At 34.4% G+C, this 13,178-nt stretch overlaps 1 protein-coding gene across 3 annotated transcripts in view; it reads left to right on the forward strand.

Annotated features, from left to right (window-relative positions):
• EDEM3 (ER degradation enhancing alpha-mannosidase like protein 3) overlaps window positions 1-13,178 on the forward strand; it is a 67,132-nt gene that overhangs the window by 24,883 nt on the left and 29,071 nt on the right. For all 3 annotated transcript variants that reach the window (XM_045983004.1, XM_045983006.1, XM_045983005.1), the window contains exons 5-8: window positions 32-144; window positions 1,066-1,219; window positions 6,422-6,556; window positions 8,770-8,875. In XM_045983004.1, coding sequence (XP_045838960.1) covers window positions 32-144; window positions 1,066-1,219; window positions 6,422-6,556; window positions 8,770-8,875 — 508 coding nt within the window. The remainder of the gene's footprint in view (window positions 1-31; window positions 145-1,065; window positions 1,220-6,421; window positions 6,557-8,769; window positions 8,876-13,178) is intronic.

The raw sequence follows: 13,178 nt of genomic DNA on the forward strand, positions 1-13,178 counted from the left end.
GAACTTTATTTTCATAATTTTCTTCTCCTAGGTATTAAATAAAACAAAAGAATTTGAAGATGCGGTGAGAAAAGTTTTAAGAGATGTTAATTTAGATAATGATGTAGTTGTATCAGTCTTTGAAACAAACATCAGAGTTCTTGGGTAAGTATGTAAGACACTAAAGGTATAATTTTAATAACAGAAAAGCCTAGGGTATACTGTATTTCTTGATGGTAATAAAGCAAGATATTTCTTGTGTTTAAAAGTTGGGATATTATGAAACAGAGGGTCTGGGATGACTGCATTATATTAGGCACAGACAGCAACAGACTTTGGAAATAGTTGCAGACTCCCCCCCCCCACCTTGTTTAAAAAGGATTAGAGATTGAATATTTGCATATTAGCTATAGCTCTGGTTTTTCACTAGTTCCCGCAGTTTGCTAATCTTAGCCAGCACCCTTTCAGGCCAAATGAAATTAAATGTATAATACTACCTCTCAACTAAACAGTTTGAAATGTTTTTAGAACATTTAAAAATATTGAATTACAGGATTTATTAATTCAAGTTTCAGCATTATTAAATTTTTATATTTAATGGTTACTTTTATGTTATTGTGACACATTTCCTTTTGACAGGTAAAGTGAGTCTCTCAGTTTAGGAAATATTTCTGTAGCTTTTCACAGAATTTGTTAATCTATTATATTTAATACAGAATTGGGGAGGGTTTTTTTAGTGCTATACTGTAAGAGTTAAAGATTACATGATGATATCATTAAGTTAAATTTTAAAGCTTATAGAATCAAAAGTTGTCAAGTCTTTTGTTTTTAAGGATCTTCTTTAAGAAATTTTAAGGTATTTGAGAATGCCAAATACTTCACAGCAGATAGAACATTTAAAACTTTTTTGTATTGTTGTGTTTTGTCATAAAACGAGTGGCCAGAGTTAGGTGTAAAAAGGAAAATGTTCTGAGGTCTTTTCCTTATGTGTGCTAAATTGTCAATAACAAGATACCCACATCTTTTTAGGTGGTGACTTTTAAGTATGTGTAAGAAGTGGATAATGTTTCATCTCTGTGATTGTAGGGGTCTTTTGGGTGGACACTCGCTGGCAATCATGCTGAAAGAAAAAGGGGAGTACATGCAGTGGTACAATGATGAGCTTCTCCAAATGGCCAAGCAGTTGGGTTACAAACTTTTACCAGCTTTCAATACTACCAGTGGCCTTCCTTATCCAAGAGTAAGTAATTCTGAAAAATATGGCAGCCTTTATATTCTTCCTTTGTGGTCTTAAAAAAATGAATTTTTGTAATTGGAGCCATTGTTCATCACGTGCTTAAGGCTGAAGAAAAATACTTCATAGCTATATAAAACATTTATATTGACATTTCAGTGATATGAGAGTTTAGATTCGTTTAAGGCTTTTATGTGTCACCGTGTAACAGACTGATTATGCTGCAGAAGGAAGAAACAGATGCCAGACTAGAATTTGGGCACAGAATTATTTGTGCGGAAGATAGAGTTGAAACAGTGAGAGTGGGTGTTGGTTCTCCAGAAGAGAGGATATGGAGAGAACATAGGACAGAAGGGAATGAGGAGGGGCTCCTGGGTGGCTCAGTGGATTAAAGCCTCTGCCTTCAGCTCAGGTCATGATCCCAGAGTCCTGGGATGGAGCCCTGCATCCGGCTCTCTACTCAGCGGGGAGCCTGCTTCCTCCTCTCTCTCTGCCTGGCTTTCCGCCTCTTTGTGATCTCTCTCTCTGTCAAATAAATAAACAAAATCTTAAAAAAAAATAAAATTAAATTTTAAAAAAAGAAGGGAATGAGGAAATAGAACAGTGGAAAGGAGGGGGTCCAGAGACTCTGGAGGAACCACACAGTGGTAGCCCTGGTATGATGAGATTTAGGTACTTAAGAAAACACCTAAGACAAAAGGAGGTTTTTTAGAAAACAATAGAATTAGATGCAAAAAGACCCTTAAAGGATGTACTGTGGGAAAATAAAGGGGAGGGAAGGGTTCAAACTAGGTGAAAACACAGGAATCATTCATTTTGAGATTTCTTTTTTTTAAAGATTTTATTTATTTGACAGAGAGAGAGAGCCGTCACAAGTAGGCAGAGCAGCAGACAGAGAGAGAGGGGGAAGCAGGCTCCCAGATGAGCAGAGAGCCCAATGTGGGGCTCCATCCCAGGACTCTGAGATCATCACTGGAGCCGAAGGCAGAGGCCCAACCCACTGAGCCACCCAGGCGCCCCCATTTTGAGATTCTGGGTTGGTAGTACAAGAGAGCGGCTGCAGAGTCAATTGAGGGAGTTTTGTTTCCCCCCCGAGAAAATGTTACATTTAAAGCAAAGGGAAAAAAGCCATTGAATATGGAAAGAACTTTATATGTTTGTTTATTTCTTTATTATTTTTTAAAATTTTATTTATTTATTTGAGAGAGAGAGAGCATGAGCAGGGTGAGGAGCAGAGGGAGAAGCAGACTCCCTGCTGAGCAGGGCTTCATCCCTGGACTCCAGGATTTCGGGATCATGACCTGAGCTAAAAGCAGCTGCTTAACTAACAGAGCCACCCAGCACCCCCCTGACTTATTTCTTTATTAATGCTATTGGTCTCTCCCTCTTGTCCAAGTTAGACACCTCAGCCATTACTAAGTTGTGATAATTTTTCTCTTTTCTTCTTGCTGGTATGCTAGTTGAGCCAATATAATTCCTCAACTATTGTAAATCCTATCTTACTCCTATCTCACTCTTTTCTCTCTGGCTTATTCTTTTTTTTTTTTTTTAAGATTTTATTTATTTATTTGACAGACAAAGATCACAAGTGGGCAGAGAGGCAGGCAGAGAGAGAGGAGGAAGCCGGCTCCCTGCTGAGCAGAGAGCCGGATGTGGAGCTCGATCCCAGGACTCTGAGATCATGACCTGAACCGAAGGCAGAGGCTTTAACCCACTGAGTCACCCAGGCACCCCACTCAAACAATTTTTACCAAACTATCCTCAGAAGTTTTACTGACTCCTTATTGTACAGAGTATCTTTTTTTTTTTTTTTAAGATTTTATTTATTTATTTGACAGAACACAAGTAGGCAGAGAGGCAGGCAGAGAGAGAGGAAGGGAAGCAGGGAAGCAGGTGCTCCCTTCTAAGCAGAGAGCCTGATGCGGGGCTCAATCCCAGGACCCCAGGATCATGACCTGAGCCGAAGGCAGAGGCTTTAACCCACTGAGCCACCCAGGTGCCCCTGTACAGAGTATCTTTTACCTTTCAGAATTTATTATGGTTTGTCAATAGACTTTCTTACATGCTCTCAGAACCTCACACCCCAATGAAATGAGTGTTCCATTTCAGCCAGAAGAATCTTAATAGTGTTCCCCCAAACACCTAAGGTGATGTTTTCCCTTTTTTGTTTTTTTCTATTTCCATGCTGTTAGGCCTTTCATCTCTATTACCTGGAATAACTTTTTTCTCCCAATAGAAATCAAGTAAGATTCACCTTCACCATCAAGAAACCTTTGACTAGAGAGCATAATGTAGAGCAGTGTTTTTCAAACTGGAGGCATATTACTTTACCCACCAATTTAGTGGATCGTGACCAACACTTCTTTTGTTTGTTTAGAGAAACAGACCATTAAATCTCTTATCTAAGTTTCTCACTTTTGATATTTTGATTAGCTCTTCTGCGAACATCTTTATACAGATCTCTTTACTTCTTCCATAGGATAAGTTACTAGGAGAGGAAATAGTAAGCCCCAGAAATAGGGAATGTTTTTTAAGGATTTGGGTACTTATTGCCCAGTTCTGCAGAAGGGTTCCACTTTTATAGTTACTCAGTGTTTTATAAAAATGTATGTGTCGTTGTACCACTGTTGCCAGCAGTGTGTATTGTTACTATTTTCCCGATTGAATGAGAAAAAAATGGAGTCTTGTTTTAATTGGAATTTCCTTGTTTTTTGGTGTGGTTAAACTTGTTTGTTGATCTTTTTATTTCTTAGCATATTAAAATTAAAAACAAAGTTATTTCAAAAAACCTAGGTGTTTTTTTAATTGAATTTACTTTTAGTAAATACTTTTAGTTTTTGTTATAATTGGAGGTGCCACATTTGGGGGAATCTAGCATTTCTTCACTTTTGTCGTAACACAAGAAATAGAAGAGGAATTAAAACAATAGCTACTAAGAATATTATAGTAAAATAAAGAAAACATATTGTTTTCTTATACTCTGAAGTATCAAGAAAATTATAAAAATTGACTTTTAGAAGAGGACTGCTAATAGAAACTGTCTTCCTTGCCTTCTTCACACTTACGAGCTTTTACTCATGAAAATGTGTACAGTGTTTCTTAGATATGCCTACATAATTGAGAGTATTGCATTATTGCTTTTAACTCAAGAATTTGCTGGACAGAAATTATATTTTAGTTAATGGTCATTTGTTACATCTACCTATAAACTCTAGAGGCAGTCTACACTTTGTGATGCCATTTCCTCAAAGTTAATTAAAAGCACTCTGCCGGTTTTTCATTTAAGACCTCATTTCTAAGGTCAGATACATGATTATATCCATAAAACATAGGGTTAATGGCAGTTCCATTTTGGTTTTGTACATATTTTAGGGGTCTTTTGGGTATAGCAAATATATAACCTCGATAAATTTAGTGTAGGTAATTTAAACTTCTACCTTTCAATAAAAAATGTTCCTTTCAAGGACTATTTTGTGATTCCCAGGAACGTGGGACCAGGAGGGAGAAAGCGGGTTCCAAATTTCCTTCTAAGTACAAAACCCTTATTATACTTTTAACCCTTTTTTGTCTGAAGCCTTTCAAGTAAAGGGCAATAAGCTCCTTGTTTCTAACTTCTACATGACTAAACAGGTACTCCTACCTGTGCCCTCTCTACGCTAGTCTTCTGAGATCTAGTCAGGAGGACCGCAGTTTATCTAAACAGCCTTTAGAGCAAAAATCAACAAGAGGATTAACATAAGCAAAAAACATAAGCACTCAACCCTTTTTCCTTGTCTTACAAAAATGGTGGTGCCCCCTGGAGGTTTTGCATTTGGAAGTTGTTTGATAATGCAGATCTTCAGAATAGGAGATGGAAATGATATGATACTATAGATAGTTGTATTAAGAAATAAACCTTTTACCTCATTAATACCGACCATCTTGGGACAGTAATGACTATAATGCAATATACAACCACCTTGAATATTTTTGATGTACAGAACTTCAGTGTGTCAAAGTATTTCCTTTTTTTTTTTTTTTTTTTTGTTAAGAGGAGAGATTCTAAAAATGGAATGTAAATGTTTTCTGTCTTGCCTTTACTTTCTTATGACCACTTCCCTGGACTTTGCCATTGTTAGCTCTCAGCTACTCCCAATCCAGTGATATTTTATCAGATATTTTTGATATTTCTTCTGAGTTTTAGATCTTAGCATTTGTTGTTAGTTCCATTTGTACGGCATTTTTATGCCTCAAGTGACATTTTGGAAAGTGAGGTAAACGGCCAGTGCAACAATCCACTCCTCATGTCTCACCTACATTTCACTTTTGTTATTTGTTTATTGGTGGTGAGTGGGTATTATCCCTTCTCCTTGCTTCCTAGAGTGTCAGTTGGATGCTGTTAAGGTAATAGGCATACCCAGCAGGTGATTTCTGCAGATAAGTTGAAATATGAATTTATTTGAACTCCTTACAGAGTCAGAATAATAACTGATCTGGAAACATTTGTATTTGATGCTTTTGTTTATTGTTACATGAAATCCTTGGTGTATGCTTGCTCTTTTTTATATTTATTTAGACTGCAGAAGACCATTCGAGTTTTAATCAGTTTCTGGTCAGTTTGCTTCTGGTTAATCTAGTTTTATAATGTATAATGTACTGTAATTTGGCTGTCTTTGAATTATTAAGAAAATACTCCTTCAAAAAAATTTTCTTTGTGTTGCTTGATAGCCTGTCAGCAAGGCAATATACTCTATATTTTAAAGCTTCTAAAAGTTGTAAACAAAATTTTAATCTCCTTTTGAATATATACCATAACTTAATCAGGTTTTTTTTTGTGTTTTTTTTTTTTGCTGTGAAGGACTAATACAGTACTGGTTTTTCATAAATTCTCAATTAAATCTAATTTCTTTTAGAGCTAGCCTACTTTCAAACTATTCAGAGAATAAAATTGTTATAGAACTAGGTATTTTCCCTATGTAATTCTTATATGGGTACTGAATTTTGGTCTCATTAAGGAAGGAAATCAATGAAAACTTTCTTACCACATGAATATTATGTGTAGAATATTCTTCTCTAGATGTTAAACTGGAAAGTCACAAAGATCATCAGATTTCAGTGTTGAGGTATTTTATGATGATTTGATGAAGAATCTTGATTGAAAAATAATCTCTTATCCAGAAGCCATTTTCTGTTCATAGTTGATAATGATAATCTTCTGATTTTATTTAGATTAATTTAAAGTTTGGTATCAGAAAACCAGAAGCTCGGACTGGAACTGAGACAGATACCTGTACAGCTTGTGCAGGTACCTTGATCCTTGAGTTTGCGGCTTTAAGTCGATTCACAGGAGCAACAATATTTGAGGTTTGCTTTTCATAGTCTTTGATCTCTTGGGTATTGGATGTAACTAACTTTATATCTTTTTTTTCATTGTTCAAGTATGAGGATTATCAGTTGGAGGACTGCTGTCATTTTAGTGCACTTTTGTTTAGATTCCATTATACGGTTTTTGTCAAAAACCTGGAAGTCATTGTGAGGTAGACATATATTAATACAAATGCATTTTTCACAAACTATAAAGTTTTAGGTTTATTCTTAGGAGATTTCTAGCCATATTATATGAATTTGATATCACAAATGTCTTACATGAAAAACTGTTTGTTTTATTTATTATACTTCAGATGGTCTATTGCATTTCTGAGAACCTCACTGAATTTTATCTATATGTTTATCTATATATCACACTTTAATTTTATCTATATGTTTAAGCATGTTATTGTGTGCAGTAGTATCACAAAACACCCTCTTTTTTAAAATATGACTTGGGAAAATTTTTAAAAATTCAGCAAATGGCACACATAAAGCAAGCAAAACTAGGGAATATATATTAGCATTAGAGACATAGGATCTGAGTATAAGTAAAACAAGTCAAGTGGTCTTTGTGTGTCTGTATGTTCAGAGTGTCAAGAACAGATTTATCACGTTTGATTTGATTTTATTCTGTATTTTGGTGATGTATTTTCCTTTCATTGAAAAGTATAGTCACTTTTGCACAGTCTAATTTGAACTACAAACTCTGAGATACTGATGCATTTATAGGTTAGGAAAGTGAGACTCAAAGAGGATAAGATGCAGCTCTGGATGAATGAGTAGAATTGAAATTAGAATCCAAGCCTTTCTAAATTCAAAGCCCATACTCTTTCCACTGGTCTATTTTGTACTTATGAATAAATCTATTTGGAAATTATGATCTTTTTAACTTCATGAATATACAGTAATTTATTTTAAGAGAAACGACATGATGCAGTTGGCAGCATGGAGCGAATACAGGGTTGGCAAACAACAGCCTTGGGGCCAGATCTAGCCAATGCCTATTTTTGTGAATAAAGTTTTATTGAAACACATCCATGCTTATTTATTTATTTGTATCTATGACTGCATCTGTTCTAAAGTGACAAGAGTTGAGTAATTGTGACAGTGACTGTATGGATCCATAATGCCTGAAATACTATCTAGCAAAATGACTTTTGGTCTAATACATAAAGAGCTCTGAATTCTCATATTCTGTAATTCAGTTTTAAACTTTGGTTAAATCTTTGATTTCACTGGGCCTGTTTTCTTAGCTGTAAGATAGGAACAAGGAAATACAATCTTTATGAAACTTTCTGGCTCTGAAATTAATAGCATTTAATTAAAGCCATAATCTGCTTTGTTTTAAAAAATCAGCATAAATAAATTGACTTAAGAGTGAAGACTATTTTATACTCTGTTCTTAAATCTGAAAAGTGGCAAATTGGTTTAATGATTTTTTTTTCTTTTGTAGAAGTGCTTCTCTGTAGAAGTACTTCTCCAATGCTAAGTAGATTCACATTCCGAAATTAAGTTTAACTTAGAAACTCTGCTATACATGTTTTATGCTTTTATGTTTTATAACCTCTTTTTATCCAGAGCTAAGAATTTGATCAGAAATTATTTTAATTTAGTGGCCAGTGGATAAAAATAAGTGAAAAAGAAGAGAAATGGTGTCATAAGGTTATGTTTGGTATTGTCAAATGAATACTAGTGAATTTATTTACTCTTCACTAACAAACTTGGATGCTGTGTAAAAAGTGGGTTCTTGAAATGCCTGTTTGTGTTTCAGAGATGACATACCAACTTTGGAATTCTCTTCTAATTCTCTAAATAAGAGTCTGTGAGGAGATTTTCACTTTGTATTTAAGTGATAGAAATTATTTTAAGAAGTACATTTAATTATGGCAGCAATTAATATAATTTAATAATACATGTATATGAATGTGAACTTGTACCACTAATATAGACGAACATGAAGTTCTCAAACTGAGATCACTGCCACTAAATAGTATTTTTAGACTCATTCTTTTTAACTAGGCTTGATTGGCTGAAAAAGAGCCAAGATTTGACTTGTAAGGAAAATTAATGTATATTATAAATGATTACCATAGGAATTTTATGTAATCCTTAAAATATTCTATGAGCCTTTGACTTTTGTTTCTTTGTTTCTTGTTTGCCAGATATATGCAGTTCTTCTAGTATCCTTTTCTTTTTTTTAATTATAGGAATACGCAAGAAAAGCTCTTGATTTTCTCTGGGAAAAAAGACAACGAAGTAGTAATTTAGTGGGTGTGACTATAAATATTCATACTGGAGATTGGGTAAGAAAAGGTATGTAAGTTGGGCACTTTCTTTTTTTTTTTTTTTTCATGTAAGTTGGGCTTTTTAAATCAAGCCTTCACTTTCCTCTGAATGGTTGGGGAAGAAAGGATTTTCATTTGTTAAAATAATCTTTGGGACATTATAAAGCATAGTTTCTCACCGGATTGCTGGAATTTTAATTTAACCTGATTTTCTTCTTTGTGACCAAATAATAGCACATTTATTCTAAATGGACTTTCTGTTTTATTTCATACCTTCATTGATATAGCATTATAGATATGATATAGATGAAACACTAGAACTAGTTTTCTTGAGAACTAAAGAATCAGAATACCTCAGTCGTCTTACATTAAGTGGAAATCTATATTTAATAATGTTATCACTAGATGTTATTGAAATGAATTGGAATCATGAGACAAATGTTACGTGAACAAACAGGATATAGAATTATATAAAGAATATAATTTTATCTTTATAAGATACCCTTATAGAGCATAGGTGAATGGAAATATACTAGAATATTTATTCTTAGTAAGATTATCTTATTTATTGTCTATTTAGTATTATGTAAGGTTTTTTTTTCAAATTTTATGTAGATGGTTCTTGAAACTAATTGGAATTCTGGTTTCAGAATTCTGTCGTTTCTTTTCTGTTTTTTAATCTGCTTGGAACTCAGGTACAAATTAATTAGTCAGAATTAATTTTAAATTAATCCTAATCCTTGGTTTTTGACACACTCATCATTGGTCCATGTATGGTCCATTTTACTTAATCTTTTTTTTTTTTTTTAAGATTTTATTTGACAGACAGATCACAGGTAGGCAGAGAGGCAGGTAGAGAGAGAGGGGGAGAAGCAGGCTCCCCGCTGAGCAGAGAGCTCGATGCAGGGCTCAATCCCAGGACCCTGAGATCATGACCTGCGCTGAAGGCAGAGGCTTATTAACCCATTGAGCCACCCAGGGGTGCCTACTTAATCATTTTTAATAATGTAATAAGGACCCGCAAGTGGACCATTACTTGATGACAAACACTTGTGTGTATGATCCTTGACTCCAACTCTGCAGTCCCATACCTCTGCTTTCTCTAACTGAAATAGCATTCTTATCTTCTTCTGATCATTTGCTTTTAATAAAGTTTTATTGCATCAGTATGTATTCTTAAAAAGTGTATTTTTTGTTTTGTTTTAAACCTTATAAAATCATATCACATCATGCATTTGAGACTTTTTTCACCTAATATATTGCTAAGATTCATGTATATTGTTGCATGAAGGTGTAGGGTTTTTTTTTGACTGCTGTATAATATTTTACTGGATGAATGAATCACAATCTGGGCATTTAGATTGTTTCCTGGATTTTACTGTTATGAAAAGTAGTGCCATCAATATTTGTATATTTCTCCTGTTGTACATGTATAAGAGTTTTTCTTGGTTGTGTATGGAAGAGTAGAATTTTTCGATCATAGGACAAGTTAATGTTCAGCTTCAGGAGATAATGTCAAAATTATTTTCAGAACTGTTTTCCAAAGTTATTTCCCCACTTTATACTTCCACTAGTAAAATATGAGAACATGGATCAACATCCTCTCCATTGAGTATTGTCAGACTCCAAAGATTTTGCCAATGAAATAGGTATACAAATGATTTCCCATTGTAGTTTGATATGTATTTCTTTGATCACTGATGATGTTGAACACTTCTTCATATTTATTGGTCTATAGGTTTCCCTTTTTTTAATGTTGATGTTCTTGTATTTTTTCCATTTTCTGTTCAGTTGTACTTTTAAAAAAATTCTATTGATACCTATGTGATACTGATTTATGTGATAACTATCCATTACAATTTATTGACGTTTTCTTTTTGGCCTAGAACGTGGCCAGGTTTGTTTTTTTTTTTTTCCTTTCCCCAGATTGAGAGAGAGAGAGAGAGAGAAAGGTTGTATGCAGGGGGTGGGGGGGAGGGGGAAAGGGAGAGGGAAAGGGAGAGTGAGATTCTGGCGGACTTCCATGCTCATTGCGGAACCTAGTGCAGGGGCCGATCTCAGGACGTGACCTGAGCTAAAACCAGAGCTAACCAACTGAGCTACCCAAGTGCCCCAAACATGGCTGGTTTTTGTGAACATTTTGCGTGTACTTTAAAACGTGCATATTTTCTCATTCTTGGTTTTTTGGATTTCTGTATATGTCAATTTGCTGATTTTCTCTTTGCTTGACCTACCAAGAATTAAGAAAGGTAGATAAAATTTCTGACAGTGGTAGTGGACTTATTAATATCTCCCTGTAGTTTTGTTTTGCTTTGTATATATTTTTGGGTGCATTAGTCTGTTTTATTAGGTGCATTCATTTAAAATACCTCTCTCTTCTTAGTTGAGAGAAATATTTTTGTGTCTTTTGTTTTAAACATACAAATGATTTAAAGTATTTCTTCATTATGTAGTGATGATTTTCTGTCCTTTTACTTTCAGTCTTCGCAGGTGCTCATGCTCTGAGTGTAACTCTTATGAAATTTACAGATTTCATTTTGTCAGTCTTTGTCTTTTAATTGGTGATTTCAGTCCATTTACATTTACTTCTGTTTTTACTTTGATTTTTTATGTATTTCTGTTTACTTCTATTTTTAATGTATTTGGACTTACACTATCTTAATTGTAATTTCAGTGTGTTCCGCCTTTCCTGTTTTCTCTTTAATCCTTTCGTTATTAAATGAAACCTGTATTTACCTCCTAGTAAGACCTGAACTTTAGCATCGTCTTCTACCTCTTGTCACCCCAAGCTGCACCCCTCATTTTGTTAATATTATGTAGTTATTTAGTTCTTATTCACTATGAATGTGTTCTTTTTCCTTTTGGTCTTAGCGCAGCCCTCCTTTCCTTTCTTTAAAGGTAACAAACCAAACTGTCAAGGTATTTGGTCACTTGTACCTTGTATATTGCTAACAACATCTGTTAGATTTGTCTCCCTTCTTACTTACTTATCCCTGTTTTCAGAAGCTTTTACTAATTTCTGAGGCCTTTTATGCCTAACAACCTTATTATGCTTTCATATTTGAGTGTTGGTTTGGATGTACATAATTTTCTATTTAAGTTCTTTTCCTTCAAGTCTTTGAAAATACAATTCTATTGTCTTCATACATCGTATTAAAAAATGTGAAATATTCTGATTTTTATGCCCTTATGTGTGTGATCTACTCTTCCTCTTTGGGAGACTAGGAATGTTAAAAGCAAAGAGAAATTTCTAAAAATGTCCCTGTAATTTTAGGCGTAGACTTTTCTTTAGCTCTCCATTTGATATTCTGTGGGTCCTTTCTCCTTAAAATCTTTGTTTTTCATTGCTGAAAACTGGTCTTATTTTTAGATATTCTTTTCATTTTTATTAATCTCTCTTTTTGCAGTTCCTGTTATCTAAATCAGTTCTGTTTCTGTGCTCCATATATCTTATCTTTATATATATATATATATATTTATATATATATATTTTTTTTTTTTCCTTCTGCCTTTCTTCTGGAAGATTGCCACATGTGATCTTCCAATTTGCTGATCTCTGCCTCAGCCTCATCTTTTCTGCTGTATGTCCCATCTGCTTTATTGTTTTAACTGTTTCATTTTTTATTCCGTATATTTCTGCCTGGTTAAAACCTTTTTCTTGTGTGGCACCTGGCTGGCTCAGTTGATAGAACATGAATTCAATCCCCATGTAAGATGGAGAGCTTACTTGAAATTTTTTTTCTTATTATTTTATATTGTTAGTATCTTCCCCACCTTTAGTATGTCTACTAGGCTAATTTTAAAATTAAATAATTTAAAATAGGTGTGCCTGTTCTGTTATTCCTTCTTCTGATAAATTCTGATAAATTCATTCCAGCACCTTTTTAGTTTTAGAAAGTCATGCTGCTTAAATGTTTTTGGCATATAAGTTTATGCTTCTTTTTCACCTATTCTGTGGGAAGGTCAGATTCCAAACCTGTCGTCCCCGGTGATCTTAGGGATGAATTCTACGAATTAAAAAAAAAAAAAAAAAATCAGTGCTTGGACCCCAGGAGAGTCTGATTGAATTGATGCTGCATGGTCCCTGGGTATAGGGATTTCTAAGATTGTGATTGTAGTTGTAATTTAAATTGTAAACTCACCAACCTCAGGAATTACCGGGAAAGGTAGGGGAAAGAACGTCTAAAATTAGTTCCCACCTCTTTTGTTCAATTCCTTATGCAGGGTTTCAGTGCTGTCCTGATTTTACTCCTGAGGAGACCTGGAGCACAGACCTGAGTTGTAGCAAGTGTAGGAGGAGATGTCTTAAGATAGTGGTTGGGGAGAAGCAA

The sequence above is a fragment of the Meles meles genome, chromosome 17, assembly GCF_922984935.1.
Source record: "Meles meles chromosome 17, mMelMel3.1 paternal haplotype, whole genome shotgun sequence".
NCBI classification, from domain to species: Eukaryota; Metazoa; Chordata; class Mammalia; order Carnivora; family Mustelidae; genus Meles; species Meles meles.